The sequence below is a fragment of the Garra rufa genome, chromosome 10 (genome assembly GCF_049309525.1).
Source record: "Garra rufa chromosome 10, GarRuf1.0, whole genome shotgun sequence".
In the NCBI taxonomy this organism is placed as follows: domain Eukaryota; kingdom Metazoa; phylum Chordata; class Actinopteri; order Cypriniformes; family Cyprinidae; genus Garra; species Garra rufa.
This window is the reverse complement of record NC_133370.1, coordinates 481,237-503,582: the sequence shown is the minus strand read 5'-3', so window position 1 is coordinate 503,582 and position 22,346 is coordinate 481,237. Positions and strand designations below refer to the sequence as shown.

The window sequence follows — 22,346 nt, the reverse complement described above, 5'->3', positions numbered from 1 at the left end:
AATGTTGAAGATGAGAGCGTGTGTCTGACAGGCTGCGGTGTGGCTTTACAAACCCACTCAGCAGATGTCCTGCTCGCCTCCAATCATTGCCAGAGTCCCCTGAGACTCGTGGGCCGCCGAGTGGGAGCGAGAGAAGACATTCGAGCCATCCAGAAACACGTTTCCAACCTCACGACTGACGAACACAGAGATGCTCTTACAGCCTAAATGTGAACGAGTTCAGCTGAACATCAGCACACTGTCGTATCTCATACTGTCCTACAGTTTCTGAAAAATCTGCTCTTGTCTTCACGTTCGGGTTCCTCGAAGCTCGTCTTGACAATGTAGCGTTAAAGCATTAGTTCACTTCCAGTGAAAAAATTCTGATAATTTACTCACACCCTTGTCATCTAAGATGTTCAGGTCGTTCTTTCTTCAGTCGTGAAGAAATTATGTTTTTTGAGGAAAACATTTCAGGAATGTACTCCATATATTGGACTTCTATGGTGCCCGCGAGTTTGAACTTCCAAAATGCAGTTACAAAATGTCTCTAAACGATCACAGCTGAGGAATAAGAGTCTAATCTAGTGAAACAATCTGTCATTTTCTTGAATTAATTAATATTTATACACTTTTTAACCTCAAATGCGAACTATTCCAGTTCAAGACAGTTAGGGTATGTCGAAAAACTCCCATCTCATTTTCTCCTCCAACTTCAAAAGCATCCTACATCGCTGCCGAAGTACCGACCCACTGTTTACAAAACAAACGTGCAAAGATCAAACACTCTTTACAAAGTTGAAGGAAAGAATAAGACGGGAGTTTTCGGACATACCCTAACTGTCTTGAACCGGAGTGCACAGATGCGCATTGCAGAGCTAGACAAGACGAGCATTTGTGGTTAAAAAGTGTAGAAATATCACTTAATTTAAGAAAATGACTGATTGTTTCACTAGAAAAGACCATTATTAAGTTCAGACTCAGGGGCACCATAGAAGTCCACTATATATTTCTGTGTGTGTTTGCGATTTAAAGCGATAGGTCAGTTAAAAATCAAAATCTGCTGTTCATTTACTCACCCTCGAGCCATCCAAGATGTATCCAAGACTTCTTTACCCAAAAAAAGAGTAAAGAAGATTTTTAGCTGAAACTGTAGTCCTTGGTGATTCATAAAATGCGAGTCGTTGGCTACACTCTTAAAAATAAAGATGCTTTTCTTCACAGCGATGACAATATAAATTGACAGGAGCCACGGGGTCTAATTTTATGTTCCTTGATGGGCTTTATTTTAATTCTCAAAAAGTGGTTGCCATTGAGCCGTTTTATGAATCAACATCTACACTCTTAAAAATAAAGGTGCTTCACGATGCCATAGAAGAACCTTTTTGTATAAATGGTTCTATAAAGAAGCTTTAACATCTGAAGAACCTTTCTGTTTCACTAAATGTTCTATGTGGCGAAAGAAGGTTCTTCAGATTATAAAAAGGTAAGAAAGAGATGGTTCTGTAAAGAACCTTTGACTGAATGGTACTTTGTGGAACCAAAAATGGTTCTTCTATGGCATCACCTTTATTTTTAAGAGTGTACATCTCTCCCTCATGATGTTCCAAATATTTTGAAGAATGTTGGGAACCAAATCGTTGCTGGTATGACTTTTTTTTTCAATGCTATATAACAGAAGAATAACAGAAGAAAGAAACTCAACATGAGTGTAAATGATGACCACATTTGCAATTTTAGCAGAACTGTCCTTTTAAAATGGGTGAGTGTGAGTGAAAGAGAGAGAGAAAGAGCCGGTCTGAACTCACATTAAGAGCTCATGCAGCCATTACAAGACTTTTAATCATTTGTCAAAAGTAATTTTCTTTTCAGAGTCGGCGCTAGATTAAAAACAATATTAATTCAGATTAATTGGTTCCATAATGGAGTGAACTCCTCAGGTTGTTCAATTAAGCCGAACACGATGAAGGTGTGATTATATTAGAGTCGGTCACTCGTGTGTTTTCTCTCTGCAGGACCGATGCAGGAGACCGCCATCGACTTCTGGAGGATGGTGTGGCAGGAGAACACAGCAACCATCGTAATGGTGACCAACCTGGTGGAAGTTGGCAGGGTGAGTGTGAAAGCGTACGTTTGTGCGAACATTTCAGAACAAAATCAGTTGTTCCTCAAGATATTCGTGAAGATTCAATCAATCAATCACTTTTCAGCGCTTTTAACAATACTGGTTGTGTCAAAGCAACTTTACAGTATTAAATAGGACAATAGTGTCAATAGTGCAAAAATGCCATGCTGCAGCAAAGTCAGATTGTGCAGAGGACTCATCTGGTTCCTGTGGTCTTGTGCCAACGGCTGTCTAGTTGAGGAGTTCTTTACTGATGATCCGTCTCCAGGGCTCATCTAGTAATCGATTTACAATCCAAGAAAAGTTTTGTTTGTCTAAGAGGACCAATTGACAGTAAATGGGCTAAATATGCGCGAGTCATTGCTATGATTGGCAGTAATAACAGGACTAAACATCTGACAAGCTGATGTCAAAAATAGAAAGTGCATTAAATGATTCAGACTAAATACAGAGTCACAAAACTACAGCAGTAACAAGTTTGTGTTGGTTAAATGTAGACTATTTAATAGCTTTTACACTTCAAGATAAAGCTTCAAAGATGTAGTTCTTATACCTTTAATATTGAACTTATTTAATTTGTAGTGAAATATATATACGTATTTAAATAATTCACCCTTATAGCCTGTTTGTGTCTGAGCTTATTTATTTATTTTAATGACTTTCTGCACTTGCTACACTATATACTTAAGTGCGGTAAAAGTACTACAATTTATTATACGAGTAATTTTATAATAAATCGTAAAGCAAGACGTCTTTGAAAAAAAACTAGCTTCAGCCAATGAGTGATCCTCTGCTGCCATCTTCTGGTTATATGGGTCATTTCATGTCATTTTCATCTTAAAAAGATGTTGTTTTTTCTACGTCGTCTTTATGAATGAAAAGCGAATCTTTGAAATGATTTTTATTTCACAGCTGTAGAGTTGAAAAATAATAAAGGTTTTAAAATATATCAAGATTTTAAAAATGTGTTCATAACTATGAAAGCAAGTTAGCTAACGTTAGCCTAAACACGTTACGCTAGTGTTTAGCTGTCAGCATTTAAATGTACAACTCTGCAGGGAGCCTATTCTCCTGGGATTTAAATGTGTTGTTAAATAATATGAAACTGAATGTTAATGCCGCTATCATTATTTATGATGTTGCAATTATTATTTTTCTCAGTTTCTGATGAGAATGAGCCATTAGAGGAGTCTCAAGAGTGTCCACCTATATATAGCACATATAAAATGAGCTTCAGCGGAAGTTTACGAGCTGCTTATCATTATGTAGAAGTTCTACTCCGTGCATATGCTCAATTAATGCAGCCTAACAATTCTTTAACGCATTTATATTATAGAAATGTGTTAATGTGTTAAGTGTAGGCCAGGTTAAAGAGATGTGTCTTTAATCTAGATGTAAACTGACAGAGTGTGTCTGCCTCCTGAACAGTGTTAGGTAGATTGTTCCAGAGTTTAGGCGCTAGATAAGAAAATGATCTGCCGCCCGCAGTTGATTTTGATATTCTAGGTATTATCAAATTGCCAGAATTTTGAGAACGCAGCGGACGTGAGGGACTATAATATGATAAGAGCTCGCTCAAGTACTGAGGAGCTGAACCATTGAGGGCTTTATAAGTAATTAGCAAGATTTTTAAATCTATATGATGTTTAATAGGGAGTCAGTGCAGTGTTGACAGAACCGGGCTAATATGCTCATACTTTCTGGTTCTAGTAAGAACTGGTAAGGACCAGCTGGAGTTTGTTTATTAAGCGTGCAGAACAACCGCCCAATATTGCATTACAATAATCTACTCTTGAGGTCATGAATGCATGAATTACCATTTCTGCATTTGACTTGGAGAACATACAGTTGGTCGTAACTTTGATTCATGAACATGCTGATTCTTTTTGCACTGACTGATTAATGCAGGAATAAATTAATATTGAAAAATTTTACTGTCAGTGGTAGTGACATTTATGAGTGATATTGCAAAAATATAATCACTTGCAGCTTATTTAATTGTCATAAAAAATTATGTCAGTGCTTAATGATCTTCAGTAAGATTCATTTTCATTATACAGAATATAATCTGTTATTGGTTCTTTAGGGTAAAATGTGACAATCGTGGGAGTCACTCATAAGTGTGTGTGTTTTTAGAGTTTATTGGCTGGTGTTTGAGGTTCAGATGAATGTGTGTGAGATCGACTCCCACAGGATCACTTGCTGAGTAAATGATGCATTCTGGGCTTCATCAATGTGAACTGGCCAGAAACTGATCAATGAAGCTCATTATCAGACAGAACTGCACAAACCGGCCAATCTACAGACAGACAGATGGAGAAACGCTGACTGTAGCAACAGAAATGTGCTTTAAATAAAAATAAGAGACATTTGAGAGCCGCTACTGAAGAACTGGGGCCCTATGTATAAAGTAAAATTTTAGTCTTAAGTGTGCGAGACACTGCAGGTGCCCTGCATTTAAATCGTTTGATTTTAAACTTTAAAATCACATTAAAATGCAAATGCATGAATCGTTAAGCTGAACTGAAATGCATGTGTCTTATAAATTTGGAACCGGTTCTAAAATGCAACCAGTTCTCAATACCCAACCCTACTCTTATTCTTAGACTTATTCTGATTCATAAAGGTTAAGACTAGGTTTCTAGAGACGTCTCCTATCCTAGTTAGGATTAACAAGATGGAAGCAAAGAGGAGGAGACCCACACTTTCCAATACACATATGACATATTGGAGTTATATCATGATATGGAATTGATAAAACGATACAAAACTTGACCATCAAGATTTTTTTGTAACTGACCAATTAAGAAACTTGATAACCTCTTTCACTCTACAAATCAATGCTCTAACTGCAGAAATAAAATTAGCAATTACACTTTTTCACTGGAAAATTGGAAAATTCAGCAATGCATTGGGGATGACACTGTTAGCAGGGTCTTAAATATTGTGACACTAACCCCACTAAACACAACAGTGGCCAAAAGTGATGTTTGGAGGGTTTTAATGGCCTCATATTTCACTTAAACCATCAAAATATGAAAATAAAAAGAAACACTGATCAGTGTTGCCATGATGGCGAGTTCACTGATCTATATAACTATAAATATATCAGTGGGAGAGTGTTGTTATCCGTCCAAGAAATGTATTCTTTGCTAGGCTTTTGAAAAACAAGGAAGTAGTGAGGAAGTCACTAAATCTAGTGACAAAATTGGCAACATTGCCTTCAACATAAAAAAGTTATTAACATTCCGTTGGTCCTTTCTTTGTATGGCAACATGGCCAAAATTATGAATAAACAATTTGGCTTGTTTTCAGAAATAAAACAATTGACTCCAAGCAAATATACAACTTTTTTTTCTCTCTTGGCCTCTACTATACGGCAGTTCATTGGCTTTTCAACTGACGGTCAAACCTTGCTGCAAAAACATGCCACTTATGAAGTTTGTACATTTTTTTGTAGATGGAACTCATGTTTACATCATTGCTCCAACTGTAAATGAGGAGATATACCAATAGAAAATTATTTCAAAGCATCGGTAATAATTTGTGATAAATTTGCACAATGTAAAGCATTTTTTTTTTTTTTAAATACATTGAAAGATTAGACGTCCCAGTTATGTTACTTGCGGCTGCACTGCACACTGGTAACACCCATGGAATATGAGGAAAAAAAAGTGCCTTTTGATGTCAAAATCAGAATGCAAATAATGTTTATAGAATATTGCTGTCAAAGATTCCATTTGAAGCTAAGCACAGCTTTTAAACGGACATACTATGGAAGAAAACTGCTATGATTACTCTACTTTTAAAGCATGAATTTGATTTTAATAATAGGTCCACATAATATTAACACATGCTGTTCATAGGGGACTATGGATTATTATTTAAACCTATTACTATTAACATTTTTACATAACATTTATTTATTTTATCTTACAATTCTGACTTTTTTCTTACAAATGCAAGTTTATATCTCCTAATTCGGACTTTGTAACTCGATTTAACACAAAAATAGTGAATTTGTCAATTCTGGGGGGGAAAAAAGCCAGAAGTGTGGGATATAACCTTCTATTCTGAGCCGAGGGGAAAAGAGAGAATGATGAGTTGTTTTTCCTTTTTAGAATTGTGAGAATAAAGTCAAAATTTTTAAATCTAAAATCAAATTTACCTTCTTTTTTTATTATTTTTTTCCATGTCTCATAGACTGCCACTCGAAAAACATAATTTTGCTGCCACCAGATAGGCTCCGCACACAAAATATGTCATCCCTGTTTCGGATCTCTAAGACTATCCCACTATCTAAACTATAGTCTTTTTAAATCTAACTGTTTTGTACCGTATCTGTGTAATTCTCTAGCCGTAAAGGCTATCTCTCCTCAATTTTCTGCAACCATGATGCAGATGCATCCTGGATGTTTTTTTTTTTTTTTTTTTTTACAAACCTATAATTGGTCTATTATACCTCATCCTTTTAAAGAATAAAACATTTTATGTGATGCTGTGAATGAGTTTACCTATTTCAGCACTGACTACAAACACAAAGAAAGATCACTGAAATCAGCTCAATTAATTATAGTCATTAGCAGTCTGATTCATTTAATTATCCTTAAAGTTCAACATGTTTAAAAGTAGAGCTAGATGCCGTAAGACTAAACTTCTTCATAACAGTTATATAAAGACTTGCTCTTATATGGTAGATCTGTAGAGGCTGATTTCTGCTCATAGATTTTAAGTTTTGCTCCTAAAAGCTCAAACAGTCCTGATGCTCATGCATTTGTCATTTGTTGCATTTGTTATGCTCTTCATAATCAGGGCCTGTTGTTGATTCTAACAGCTGACTGAAGGTGCATCAGAATAGATGTGTTTGATAATGCTGTTGAACAGAGCTTCAGTTGATGGAGGGTGTGATCAGTCATGGATCTCCTCTGGTCCAGCTGTGCAGATGTGCAGATGTGTGGTGCCGCCTGTGCCGGTCTGTTATATGACGCTGATCTAATGTGGGCACGAGCAGCGCTGCTTCCCCACGGAGATCCATAAACCCACCGCCGCGCTCCACTGACGCCCATCTGTGGCCACTCTCAGCTCTGGCATTCTGGGAGATTCACAGCAGATTAGACTAATCCTACAGAGATAGAGAGACACACACATAGAGAGAGAGAGAGAGAGAGAGAGAGAGAGAGAGAGAGAGAGAGAGCAGGTGTGTGTCCTGATGGAGGGAAGTGTTTGCTAGACACAAAACACACAGAAAAGTTTCTATCATTAATTGTTCCATACATCCGTGCATCAGTTCATCTACCTATGCATCTGTCCATAATCCATCTATCCACTGTTTATTATTCATTCAACCCTTCATCCATCCATCTATTATCATTCCATCCTTCCATCCATCCATCTATAAACGTTCCATCCATCCATCTATCCATCTATTATCCCTTCATCCTTCTCTCCATCCTTCCTTCCATCCATCCATCCATCCATCTATTATCGTTCCATCCATCCAGCTATCCATCTATTATCCCTCAATCCTTCCTTCCATCCATCCATCCATCCATCTATTATCGTTCCATCCATCCAGCTATCCATCTATTATCCTTCCATCCTTCCTTCCATCCATCTATTATCCCTCAATCCTTCCTTCCTTCCATCCATCCATCCATCCATCTATTATCGTTCCATCCATCCAGCTATCCATCTATTATCCCTCAATCCTTCCTTCCTTCCATCCATCCATCCATCTATTATCGTTCCATCCATCCAGCTATCCATCTATTATCCTTCCATCCTTCCTTCCATCCATCTATTATCCCTCAATCCTTCCTTCCTTCCATCCATCCATCCATCTATTATCGTTCCATCCATCCAGCTATCCATCTATTATCCCTCAATCCTTCCTTCCTTCCATCCATCCATCCATCCATCCATCTATCCATCTATTATCCTTCCATCCATCCATCCATCCATCTATTATCCCTCAATCCTTCCTTCCTTCCATCCATCCATCCATCTATTATCGTTCCATCCATCCAGCTATCCATCTATTATCCTTCCATCCTTCCTTCCATCCATCCATCCATCCATCTATTATCCCTCAATCCTTCCTTCCTTCCATCCATCCATCCATCCATCTATTATCCCTCAATCCTTCCTTCCTTCCATCCATCCATCCATCTATTATCGTTCCATCCATCCAGCTATCCATCTATTATCCCTCAATCCTTCCTTCCTTCCATCCATCCATCCATCCATCTATCCATCTATTATCCCTCAATCCTTCCTTCCATCCATCCATCCATCCATCTATTATCGTTCCATCCATCCAGCTATCCATCTATTATCCTTCCATCCTTCCTTCCATCCATCCATCTATCCATCTATTATCCCTCAATCCTTCCTTCCTTCCTTCCATCCATCCATCCATCTATTATCGTTCCATCCATCCAGCTATCCATCTATTATCCTTCCATCCTTCCTTCCATCCATCCATCCATCCATCTATTATTGTTCCATCTATCCATCCTTCCATCCATCCAACCATCCATCCATCTATTATCCATCCATCCATCCATCTATCCATCTATTATCCCTCAATCCTTCCTTCCATCCATCCATCCATCCATCCATCCATCTATTATCGTTCCATCCATCCAGCTATCCATCTATTATCCTTCCATCCTTCCTTCCATCCATCATCCATCTATTATTGTTCCATCCATCCATCTGTTATCATTCCATCCTTCCTTCCTTCCATCCATCCATCCATCCATCTATTATCATTCCATCCTTCCTTCCATCCATCCATCCAACTATTATTGTTCCATCTATCCTTCCATCCTTCCTTCCATCCATCTATCTATAAACGTTCCATCCATCCATCTATCCATCTATTATCCCTCCATCCTTCTCTCCATCCTTCCTTCCATCCATCCATCTATAAACGTTCCATCCATCCATCTATCCATCTATTATCCCTCCATCCTTCTCTCCATCCTTCCTTCCATCCATCCATCCATCCATCTATCCATCTATTATCCCTCAATCCTTCCTTCCATCCATCCATCCATCCATCTATTATCGTTCCATCCATCCAGCTATCCATCTATTATCCTTCCATCCTTCCTTCCATCCATCCATCCATCCATCCATCTATTATTGTTCCATCTATCCATCCTTCCATCCATCCATCCATCATCCATCTATTATTGTTCCATCTATCCATCCTTCCATCCATCCATCCATCTATTATCCTTCCATCCTTCCTTCCATCCATCATCCATCTATTATTGTTCCATCCATCCATCTGTTATCATTCCATCCTTCCTTCCTTCCTTCCATCCATCCATCCATCCATCTATTATCATTCCATCCTTCCTTCCATCCATCCATCCAACTATTATTGTTCCATCTATCCTTCCATCCTTCCTTCCATCCATCCATCCATCTATTATTGTTCCATCTATCCATCCTTCCATCCATCCATCCATCCATCTGTTATCATTCCATCCTTCCTTCCTTCCATCCATCCATCCATCCATCCATCTGTTATCATTCCATCCTTCCTTCCTTCCATCCATCCATCCATCCATCTGTTATCATTCCATCCTTCCTTCCTTCCATCCATCCATCCATCTATTATCATTCCATCCTTCCTTCCATCCATCCATCCATCTATTATTGTTCCATCTATCCTTCCATCCTTCCTTCCATCCATCCATCCATCTATTATTGTTCCATCTATCCATCCTTCCATCCATCCATCCATCCATCTGTTATCATTCCATCCCTTCTTCCATCCATCCATCTATCCATCTATTATTGTTCCATTTATCCAGCCTTCTATCCATCCATCCATCCATCCTCATTCCATCTTTCCTTCAATCCATCTATTATCATTCCATACTTCCATTCATCCATCCATCCATCTATTATCATTCCATCCTTCCTTCCTTCCATCCATCCATCCATCCATCTATTATCATTCCATCCCTTCTTCCATCCATCCATCTATCCATCTATTATTGTTCCATTTATCCATCCTTCTATCCATCCATCCATCCTCATTCCATCTTTGCTTCAATCCATCTATCATCGTTCCATACTTCCATCATTCTATCCATCCATTCATCCATCCATCTATTATCATTCTATCCTTTCATGCTTCTATTTATCCATCCCTATATCTATCCATCCATCCATCCATCCATCCATCAATCCATCTATTATCATTCTATCCTTCCATCAATCTATCTATTATCGTTCCATCCTTTCATGCTTCCATCCATTTATCCATCCCTCTATCCAACATCCATCCATCATTCTATCCATCCATCCATTTATCCATCCCTCCATCCAACCATCCATCCATCAGTCCATCCATCAGTCCATCCATCCATCAGTCCATCCATCCATCCATCCATCATTTATCATTCCATCCTTCCATCCATGATCCATCTATCTATTATCGTTTCATCCTTCCTTCCTTCCTTCCTTCCTATAAATTGTTGATTTAGGTGCAATCTTAGTAGCCACAATATCCTTGCCTGTGAAGCCATTTTTATGCAAAACAACAATGGCTGCACGCGTTTCTTTGCAGGTCACCATGGTTAACAATGGAAGAACAATGATTTCAAGCATCACCCTCCTTTTAACATGTCAAGTCTGCCATTCTAACCCAATCAGCCTGACATAATGATCTCCAGCCTTGTGCTGGTCAACATTCTCACCTGAGTTAACAAGACGATTACTGAAATGATCTCAGCAGGTCCTTTAATGACAGCAATGAAATGCAGTGGAAGGTTCTTTTTCGGGATTAAGTTCATTTTCATGGCAAAGAAGGACTATGCAATTCATCTGATCACTCTTCATAATATTCTGGAGTATATGCAAATTGCTATTATAAAAACTTAAGCAGCAACTTTTCCAATTTCCAATATTTAAGTAATTCTCAAAACTTTTGGCCACGACTGTACACACGTGTGTCCTCATAAACCATCCATTCTAGAACACACACCGATTGGCTTCTAATTGCTGAAATGATCTGATGGTTTTTCTGTCATCTGAGGATCCCAGAGGAGGACTGTGAGATGCAATCGTTTGGAGCCTCGTCTCAGCGGGAGACTCTCGTGTGTCTCCGTCTCGTGTCTCCAATCACATTCCGGCTCTAATGATGCTGGAGAAAATTGAATTTCTGCACTCGATGTATCGCTGTGAAAAAAGCAAGTGTCACCATCCTCTGTCTCTCTCTCTCTCTCTCTCTCTCTCTCTCTCTTCGTCAGCGTGGCTGTTGTGCTTGATGTCTTACTGTAAAGTGGATTTTGTAATCATGTTGTCATATACGCTGTGCTTATGTTTATTGGTGTTGTATTGGATTGGAAAGCGTGTGCGGCTGCAGGCTGAGAGTTATTAGTGCTGCTGTTCTAATAATTCTGATTCTGCGCAGACTGGATTATAGTGCCACATAATGAGGTTTTATTTGCGTTGCATGAGAACTGTAATGGAGTTAGAGCTGAACCCACTCCAGACGCGATCCGTGATCCAGTCCGCTCGCTCTGTGAGTGTCAGACGTGTGAGGTCGGGTATCGTGTCACATCTGGAAGCGCAGAACTCATTTAGTTGAGCGTAATGTGTGAATGAGAACATTAATGTGTGAATTACATCGCTGAGAGATCCCACACCCGTCACACTCATCAGGAGACCAGCGGACGCCTCGGGAACATCCTTCTGCTTTATAGGGGTGCGTTACTGAGTTGTGGATTCTGATTGGCTGAGAGACGTGCCAGGTGTTGATTTATGAAGTTCGTCCAGGTTTAGTGACTAGCTGTGGGAATTTTCAACATCTTAATGATTCCTTTTCAATGAAGTGCCAAATTATGAAGCACCTTTTCAGTGAAGCTCTTTTCGCGAATCTCTTGTCAAATCAGTCTTTCAGGTAGTTTCTGTTGAATAATCAAATCTGTTTCTTTGTTTCAACTTAAGTAGTTTAAATTAACAAAAAATTGATTTGTTGTTTCAAATTTTGTTTTGTTTGATTTGTTGGTACTAAATTGGTTAGTTAGGGTACTTAATTTTTAGTAATATTTTTTACAGTATAATATTTAGTATATTTAATAATAATTACTGTGTATATATATATATATATATATATATATATATTAGTGGTGGGCCGTTATCGGCGTTAACGTGCTGCGTTAACGTGAAACTCTTATCGCGCGATAAAAAAAATATCGCCGTTAATCTATTCTCAAATTTGGGTTGGGAGCTGGGTCTAAACTATGCAAGCTATGATGACTTTCACCTTGATAGTTTAACGCGGATGTATACCGAAGACTATAGAATATGGTCGCGCGTTTAAGTCTCCTCCGCCAAAACACAGACGGGGTCGCGTCGTCCTCCATTCATAAAAACCGAATCTACTATAGCGAAATGCCACGTAAATTCGTCGTTTTTTGGATTCATAAATCAAATGTTGGTCAGTCACTTAATTCAAATCGCGATATGGACTAGTGTATGTGAAAACTGAAATGCAAAAAGACCGTTTTAATATGAATCCGATATGTTCCGTTTGCCTAGCTGTATGTATGCATTGCGGAGACAAGCTTTTACTACACGCATACTGAAACACACGTGACGCTCCCGGTAATCTTTGGCATTTTCATCTCACATGAACAGATAAACTCAATCGCCCAAACTGCTGTGAGTGTCACTTTTCTTTTACCGTTTCATTTGAGAAAACTAGCATCATATCATACTGTATGACACAGAAACTTCACGGCAACCTGTCAAAATAAAAGTACGGTGTAACATGTAATGGGCTGGGTAGGTGTTGACGTTAAAAAAAACACAATCTAATAGGGAGAAAAAATAATTTCATTGTTAGTTAGTTAGTAAACACAAGTACATCTAATTGAACATAATTTATTTTCATCAACAAATTATCATAGAACAGCTTTATGAGCTTTATGATCCATTCTCAAAGACTTTAAGTCATTATTTGGGTAGCACACATATTCTGAATGCCTTCAGCAGAATTCAAATTAGCAATTTTAATCTAGATTAATCTAGATTAATTCCAAGATTTAATCTAGATTAATCTAGATTAAAAAAATTAATCTATGCCCACCCCTAATATATATATATATATATATATATATATATATATATATATATATATATATATATAGTTAACATTTTATTTTTTTATGTACGCATCCATTAACCTCTCAGAACACAATTAGCTCCAGGTTGACCCTTAAACATTTCTAAAAAAGAAAAAAAATTAATATAAAATAAACAATGGATAGTTTATGGTAAGGGAACAAAACTTTGCAAATGCTTGAAATCACTCAAAATACACATCATTTGTTTATTTTTGTTTAATATTTTTTACTTTTTTTTTAAAGATGTATATCGATTTCTAAATAAAACATTGCATGATTTGTGATTAGGTTATTTTGATGTATGGAGTACCATAGTGTCTCACACACATTTGGGACAAAAGTTTGCTAATAAACATGAATATGTACAACTGTTGAAAAACTATTGAATATTGTTTACCTGCAAAAAAAAATAGTAATACAAATGCTGTCACTGGTGCAGTTTTTATTTTATTTTTTGCAGGTAAACAATATTCAATAGTTTGTCAACAGTTGTACATATTCATGTTTAGCTGATTGATTGCATTGATAACTGCAAACATTTTTTGTATTACAAGTTTTCTAAAATGTTAGGTTTAAATATGCAAATGAGGCATTTTTTTATGAAATATGTGCTAATTTGCATACTTTTTTGACATTAGAGTCAAAAGTTTTTAGAGAGTGAATTTTGGGGACAACATAATTCAGAAAAAAACTGAATATAGACAGAAAACACTGTTTTTTTTTACCATTTTTGGGGAATAAAATTTATAAAATCAAGCAAATTCTAATGTATTTGAACAAATCCCTCTGTAAAAACCTTCAGGATATAGACAGGAATCTAAATGTAAAGTGTGATGTGTGTAAGAGCTGCTGAAGTGGAGATTTATGGCTCAGTGAAGGGCTCTTTAAAAATATGTATTGCAATTGAATTTCTTTTAGGTGTTTTCTTTTTACTAGACTGAAAAAAACTTCATGAAAAACCAAAAAGCCCAAAATCTCAAACTTGACTTAAAGGATAACCATTGCCAAAATGCAACCTGGGCAGTTTTGTTTTTTTTACTGTAAACGAGACAAACTTATATCTAAAAGCATAATTACGACAAACGAGCCATTTTTGCAGGAGTTCATGTGTAGAGACCCAGGCGATACTTCCAGCAAAGTTTCATGATGTGTCGAGTCTTCTTAGTGTTGGAAAAATATATATTTTGATGCGCTCAAAGTTATGCCCCTATGCATTTTTGCAATAGTTATCCTTTAACAGGTGCATGAAAAACCAGCGTTTTTGCCTGCAGTGTCTCCCCTTAAAACCTGAAAAATAAAAAACTTTAAATTAAAAAAAAAAGAAAACATTTTCCTTGGATGAAAATGAATGAATGATTAAGATGTGTGACTCACATTAATTGAAAGTGTAAAAATATCTGGCTTTTATTTGATGCTTACATCTCTTGACATTTTAGTCATTAAATGAAACTGCTATAAATGTATTTCAGAAATGCATGAAGGTATTGATGGAGGTTTATCTGTGGTTACTGTGGTGACAGATGCCCATCTGAAGCTCTCTGCATTCAGCTGCTTATAGTTTGAGAAACTGAATCAATCAGAGCTAATGTTGAAATGAGAGCCGTATCGATCTGAACAGCGGCGAGTTTCTCCATCAATACGTGTGTTAATCAGGATGGTGTGGCCTGCTCACCGCCGCTGAAGGGTTAATTTAATGTGATCAGATGACATTTGAAACCGTTACAGGAGAAAGGTCAGACACGACAGGCTTCGACAGACACGTTCCTGATCTCCACATCAGCATTTATTCATCAGAATATATTTTGCATGATTCGTTATGATAATTGTTCGCAAATCTCTTGTCAAATCAGCTCAGATTAATGAATAATTTCTGATAAATAATTAAATCTGTTACTTTGTATCAACTTACATTTGTAATTACAATGAACTCAAAATTTGATTTGTTGTTTTAAATTTAGTTTTGTTTAATTGGTGGCTTCTAAAGTGGTTGATTAGGCTACTTAACCAAAATTAAACCAATACATAATTTGTTTAGGGTAGTGTATATATGTGTATATATATATACATACACATTATTGCAATTCAGAATAACAGTTTTTTATTTGAATATACTTTGAAATTTAATTTATTTCTATGATGCAAAGCTTAATTTTTTATCAGATTTTACCCCAGTTATTAATGTCACATGATCCTTTAGAAATCATTCTAATATTCTGATTTATTATCAATTTTAGAAGCAGTTGCTGCTTAATATTTTTTTGGAACTGTGATACTTTTTTAGGATCCTTTGATCAATAAAAAGTTAAAAAGAACAGCATTTATTTAAAATAGAAACCTATTTACTAACAATATATAAGTCTCTTCTATTTTAAAGAAATGCTGTTCTTTTTAACGTTTTATTTATCAAAGAATCCTGAAAAAAGTCTTACAGTTTCCAACAAAATATTAAGCAGCACAACTGTTTCCAACATTGATAAAAAACAACAACTAATAAATCAGTATATTAGAGTGATTTCTGAAGAATCATGTGACACTAAAGACTAAAGTAATGAAGCTGAAAGTTTTGCATCACAGGAATAAATTATATTTTAAAGGATATTATTATATTAATAGAAATATTTTAAATTGCATTAACAATGTTACAATTAAATATGTTTTGCATTTTAATCAAATAAACATAGCCTTGAAGAGCAAACAAGACTTCTTTAAAAAGCATGGGAAATCTTACTGATCCCAAACTGGAGCGGCAGAGTATATATAAAAAGATAGCCTATGATTAGTTCACATGTTTTTATTTATTTATTTAATTTATCACATTCATTTAACCAAAAAAAAAAATAATAATAATAATAATAATATTTTTTAGGTTGTACAAGATACAACTCAATTTTAAAGTCAGTTTAATATAATTTAAGTTTAAATAACTTGTCTAGCCAATGTGATTATACTGTTTATGTATAATATAAACTTGCAATTCTGAGAAGAAAAGTCCAAACTGTAAGATAAATAGTAAGATAAATACTGCAAGATGAAATTCAGAATTGAGTTAAAAACTTGCAGTGGTCTTTAACAAGCACTGTTTGTTGCAGAAATTTCCATATTGTTAACTCATTTATTTAATGCACAATGAATTACCATTATTTATGCCATCAGTTTCAAAAATAGTAGAAATGCTTACTGAGCTTAAAGCAGCTTCCTGAAGTTGCAAGCCGGACTCAAACCCACTCTCCTGTGATGAAGGTCTGTGTGTGTTTGTGTGTTTGTGTGTTTCAGGTGAAGTGCTGTAAGTACTGGCCGGATGACACTGAGATCTACAGAGACATCAAGGTGACGCTGATCGAAACGCAGCTCCTGTCTGAGTACGTCATCAGAACGTTTGCAGTGGAGAAGGTGAGGTATATATATGTGTGTGTGTGTGTGTGTGTGTGTGTGTGTGTGTGTGTGTGTGTGTGTGTGTGTGTGTGTGTGTGTGTGTGTGTGTGTGTGTGTGTGTGTGTGTGTGTGTATAAAAAGTCACATGTTTTGTGTTTCGGGTCATTTTGATGTATGGAGTGCCATTAGTGTCAAAAATAAAAAGTCAAATATATTTTGCCTTCTCCCCATACCTCACACGCTTTGCTGATAAACATGAATATGTTGCATATTATTTACATGTAATATTTAGTATATATATATATATATATATATATATATATATATATATATATATATATATATATATATATATATATATATATATACACACTGCATAAAAATATGGGATCAGTAAGTTTTTTTTTAAGTTTTGTATACTCATCAAAGTTCCAATTATTTAATCAAAAATACAATAAAAAAGGTAATATTATGAAAGATTATTGCAATTCAAAATATTTTTTTTATTTGAATATACTTAAAAATATATATTTTTTTATAATTTTTGTGTTTCGGGTCCTTTTGATGTATGGAGTACCATTAGTCTCAAAAATATATATAAAAATATATTAACAAGAAAAAATGTGTGTGTGTGTGTGTGTGTGTATATATATATATATATATTAGTATGTTAGTATGTTAGTATTAGTATGTATATATTAGTATGTTTTTAATGTTTTTTTTTTAAGTGTTGTATACTCATCAAAGTTCCAATTATTTAATCAAAAATATAGAAAACGTAATATTATAAAATATTGCAATTCAAAATATTTTTTTTATTTGAATATACTTAAAAATGTATATTTTTTTATAATTTTTGTGTTTCGGGTCCTTTTGATGTATGGAGTACCATTGGTCTCAAAAATATATATAAAAATATATTAAAAAGAAAAAATGTGTGTGTGTGTGTGTGTATATATATATATATATATATATATATATATATATATATATATAAAATTTGGGATCAGTATGTTTTTAATGTTTTTTTTTAAGTCTTGTATACTCATCAAAGTTCCAATTATTTAATCAAAAATATAGAAAACGTAATATTATAAAATATTGCAATTCAAAATAACATTTTTTTTATTTGAATATACTTTAAAATGTAATTTATTTATTTTTTGTGTGTGTGTGTTTCGGGTCATTTTGATGTATGGAGTACCATTAGTGTCAAAAATAAAAAGTTAAATATATTTAGCCTTTTCCCCATATTTCTGAATGTTTGGCTATTGACATGTTGCATATTGTTTACTTACATTCTCAAAGAAAAAGATGTAAAAACTGTCACTGGAGTAAAAAAATAAAAAATAAAAAAAATTTACACTTTGGACCTTTTGGGTACAAAGATGTACTTTTTGAAAATCTTTTGCACCTTTTTTTGACAGTGTACTGATAAACAAACATAAAAAATGTATCACATTTTCATCTGAAAGTGGAAGTTTATGCAAGTAAAATGAATGTATTGTTTGAGAACGTTTCAGAGTAATTTTTATGTCGTGTTGATGTAGTTTTGTTAGAAATAAAAATGTGACTCTGGGCCACAAAACAAGTCATATGGGTCTATTTTTTTCATTTTTAATTAATACATCATCTGAAAGCTGAATAACCATACACTGATGTATGGTTTGTTGGGATATGACAATATTTGGCCAAGATACAACTAACTGAAAATCAAAAAAATATAAATATAAAGAAAATCACCTTACAGTGGTCCAAATGAAGTTCTTAGCGATGCATATTACTAATCAAAAATTAAGTTTTGATATTTTTATGGTAGGAAATGTACGAAATATATTCATGGAACATGATCTTTACTTAATATCCTAATGATTTTTGGCAATCATTTTGACCCCTACAGTGTATTTTTGGCTATACCTGTGCTACTAAAGACTGGTTTTGTGCTCCAGGGTCGATACTTCACGATACAGCACGGCCTCAAGTACCTTATTGCTTTTATAAAATGGTTACCACACAATAAAAATATTAATATCAAAAACATATATTAATTTATATATATTAGGTTGTACGTTTTCATAAAGTAAAATCATTAACTGCCTTCCGCTGTAAAAAGTAGTCCCTAACTGCTAAAGCTTTGTTTACGTTGCTAAGGGTGGTTGCTAAGGAGGTTCAATGATACACAGAACGTTGAGTGAAGCGGTCATAGCAGTGCTGTATGAATAAAACACAGCTGCTGACCAATCAGAATTGAGGAATGGAACTAACCGTTTTATAATAGTCATTAATTACTGTCTAATTCCTGATCCTTTAAATAAAGTGTTACCATAAATTACTTCAGATTCAATTTAAAGTTCTTCACTAGCTGTTGTTGTAGTTTTGGTAGATTGTACTCAGTTGTCAGCAGATATAAAGTGTGAATGTGATCGGCTCAGGTCTGATTGATGAAGTCTCTGTCTGTTCTGCAGCGAGGAGCTCATGAGATCCGTGAGATCAGTCAGTTTCATTTCACCGGCTGGCCGGATCACGGCGTTCCGTATCACGCTACTGGTCTGCTGGGATTCGTGCGACGAGTCAAAGCCAAATCCCCCACCAACGCCGGACCCATCGTAGTCCACTGCAGGTACAAAACCACACATGAGCTCATGGACTCTTCCAAGACTGCATTTGTTTGTTTAAATAGTAATATTGTGAATAAGAGACTTTTTTCAAAAACATAAGAGCAAAGTAATTGTGCCATTTTTTTCTAACTGTTTCAACTTTACATATTCAGAATTGCAACATATAAAGTTAGAATTGTAAAATCAAACTCTGTGAAACAATAAAAAAGATTTGCAAAATGTAAACTGCTTTCAAAAGCAACGCAATCTTAATTATTTAAAATGTTATGTATTTATATTTATTTTGTAGGGCCATATGTTGACATTAAAATCAAGTGAGAGAAATTGGAACTAACATAAAGGTTACTTAAAATGTCTCAATACATACACTGCCAGTTAAACCTTTGGGATCAGAAAGATTTTTGATGTATTTTTTTTAAATAAGTTTCTAATGCTTATCAAAGCTGTGTTTATTTGATCAAAAACACAGAAAAAAATGTAATATTATTTCAATTTAAAATAACTGTTCTCTATGTGAATATATTTTAAAATGTAATTTATTTCTGTGATCAAAGCTGAATTTTCAGCATCATTACTGCAGTCTACATCGTCACATGATCCTTCAGAAATCATTCTAATATACTGATTTATTATTAATGTTGGAAACATTTGGAACCTGTGATACTTTTTCAGGATTCTTTGATAATTTAATAAAGTTGAAAAGGACAGCATTTATTTAAAACATAAATCTTTTCTTACAATATACACCACTGTTCAAAAGTTTGGGGTCAGAATTTTTTCATTCTTTTTTTTTTTTTTTTTTTTATAAATTATAAGTGAATAGCCAAGACTTATATTTTTAGAAATGATTTATATTTTGAATAAATGCTGTTCTTTTTAACTTTTTATTCTTCAAATAATCCTGAAAAAAGTATCACAGGTTCCCCAAAAAAATTAAGCAGCATAACTGTTGTCAACATTGATAATTCGAATAATAATCAGCATATTAGAATGATTTCTGAAGGATCATGTGACACTGAAGACTGGAATTATAGCTGATGAAAATTCTGTGCATCGCAGGAAAAACATATTTTAATGTATATTAAAATAGAAACCATTATTATATATTGTAATAACATTTTGCAGTATCTTTTTGTTTTCATTCTGTATTTATGATCAAATAAATGCAGTCTTGATAAGCATAAAATACTTTATTGAAAAGTCTCACTGAACACAAACTTTTGAACTGCAGTGTACATAAAACTTGTAATTAAGTTTTTAGGACTTAATGTAAACACCAAATTTATTTCCAACTCACAAATTAAGTTCAGATTCAGTGACTTCTCTAAACAGATCTTGCCTTTTGATTCGTTTTGATTGTGTTTTCTCTCTGTGGTTTTGCTTGTTGATCTGAATCTGTGTTGTGATTGGTCGATCGCAGCGCGGGGGCGGGCCGAACAGGCTGCTTCATCGTGATTGACATCATGCTGGACATGGCAGAGCGGGAAGGCGTCGTCGACATCTATAACTGCGTGAGAGAGCTGCGATCAAGAAGAGTCAACATGGTGCAGACCGAGGTATTCCTCTGACCTCTAACCTTTTCACCTTCACCTCACTGAACCTGTCAAATACACATGAAAACACTAAGAATATTCAATAAGATGGCAGTCACAGTCAGTGTTGAGGAAAGTTACTTTTAAAAGTAATGCGTTACAATATTGAGTTACTCCCTAAAAAAGTAACTGATTCCGTTACTTAGTTACTTTTTATGGAAACTAATGCGTTACGTTACTTTTGCGTTACTTTTTAAATCTGAGCAGGGCTTGCTTGTTTGTTTTTAATATAAAAAGTTGTATTTTGTCAAATATAAAAGCTTGTTTATACCAAAAGCCTCAGGCTTAGAGAAAAGTAAATTGGTTAATAAAATGGGATTAAATACATAAAGGAGATTTGTATTGTTTAACATATTTAATTATTGCAGGTTTGCATTGAATTTCAGTGTTTTTATTCGTTTTGAAGAACACTGTTTCTGTTTTTTTAGTGAGTGAGATGAATTAATGCATGTTCACATTTATTCTAGAACTAAAGGAACATCTTACTCACAATTTCTCTCTCAACAGGAGAGCTTTTAATCAATAAATGAGGGAAAAAGTAACTCAGAAATTTTCTTGTCAATTAGAAAGTAATGTGTTACAATATTGAGTTACTCCCTAAATAAGTAACTAATTACGTTACTTAGTTACTTTTTATGGAAAGTAATGTGTTACGTTACTTTTGCGTTACTTTTTAGTTCTGGGCAGGGCTTGCTTGTTTGTTTTTAATATAAAAAGTTGTATTTTTGTCAAATATAAAAGCCTTTTCACACCAAAAGCCTCAGGTTTAGAGAAAAGTAAATTGACGTCTGAACAGTAGACCGCAGAAGAAAAAACATCAACTCTTCAGCAATAAACAAATGTTAGATTATCTTGAGTAATTTGTGTTTATTAGTATGGATGAATCGGATCATCGAAGGTCGGCAGCAAAGACATCGGTTCATAAAAGGGGATTAAATACATAAAGGATATTTGTATTATTTAACATATTTAATTATTGCAGGTTTGCGTCGAATTTCAGTGTTTATATTAATTTTGAAGAACACTGTATCTGTTTTTTAGTGAGTGAGATGAATTAATGCATGTTCACATTTATTCTAGAACTAAAGTAACATCTTACTCTCAATTTCGCTCAACATGGAGACAGGAGAGCTTTTAATCAATCAATCGGGGAAAAGTAACAGGCGTTATTTATTTGAAAAAGTAACTCAGATATTTTCTTTTTCAATTAAAAAAGTAATGCGTTACTTTACTAGTTACTTGTAAAAAGTAATATCATTACGTAACTTGCGCTACTTGTAATGTGTTTCCCCCAAACACTGATCACAGTTCAGTATGTTGCACTTTGACACACTCACAAAAAAAGAGAATAGAGACTCTTTTTTTACTAACAGAGAAAAAAAGATAAATATGATTGTACTAGAGAAAGGTGCTGTTAAAGTGCAGTAAATGCACGTACAGTTGTTCCTCCGTTGCTATTTTAACCTATAAGCAAATCATAAACACTCTCAACCTTAGACGATCGGCC

At 34.9% G+C, this 22,346-nt stretch overlaps 1 protein-coding gene across 1 annotated transcript in view; it reads left to right on the top strand.

Moving 5' to 3' along the window:
- Positions 1-1,980: 1,980 nt before the first annotated feature.
- LOC141344373 (receptor-type tyrosine-protein phosphatase mu) overlaps positions 1,981-22,346 on the top strand; it is a 46,630-nt gene continuing 26,264 nt past the window's right edge. The window contains exons 1-4 of the mRNA XM_073849253.1: positions 1,981-2,092; positions 16,531-16,647; positions 19,095-19,249; positions 20,668-20,803. Coding sequence (XP_073705354.1) covers positions 2,000-2,092; positions 16,531-16,647; positions 19,095-19,249; positions 20,668-20,803 — 501 coding nt within the window. The 5' untranslated portion in view covers positions 1,981-1,999. The remainder of the gene's footprint in view (positions 2,093-16,530; positions 16,648-19,094; positions 19,250-20,667; positions 20,804-22,346) is intronic.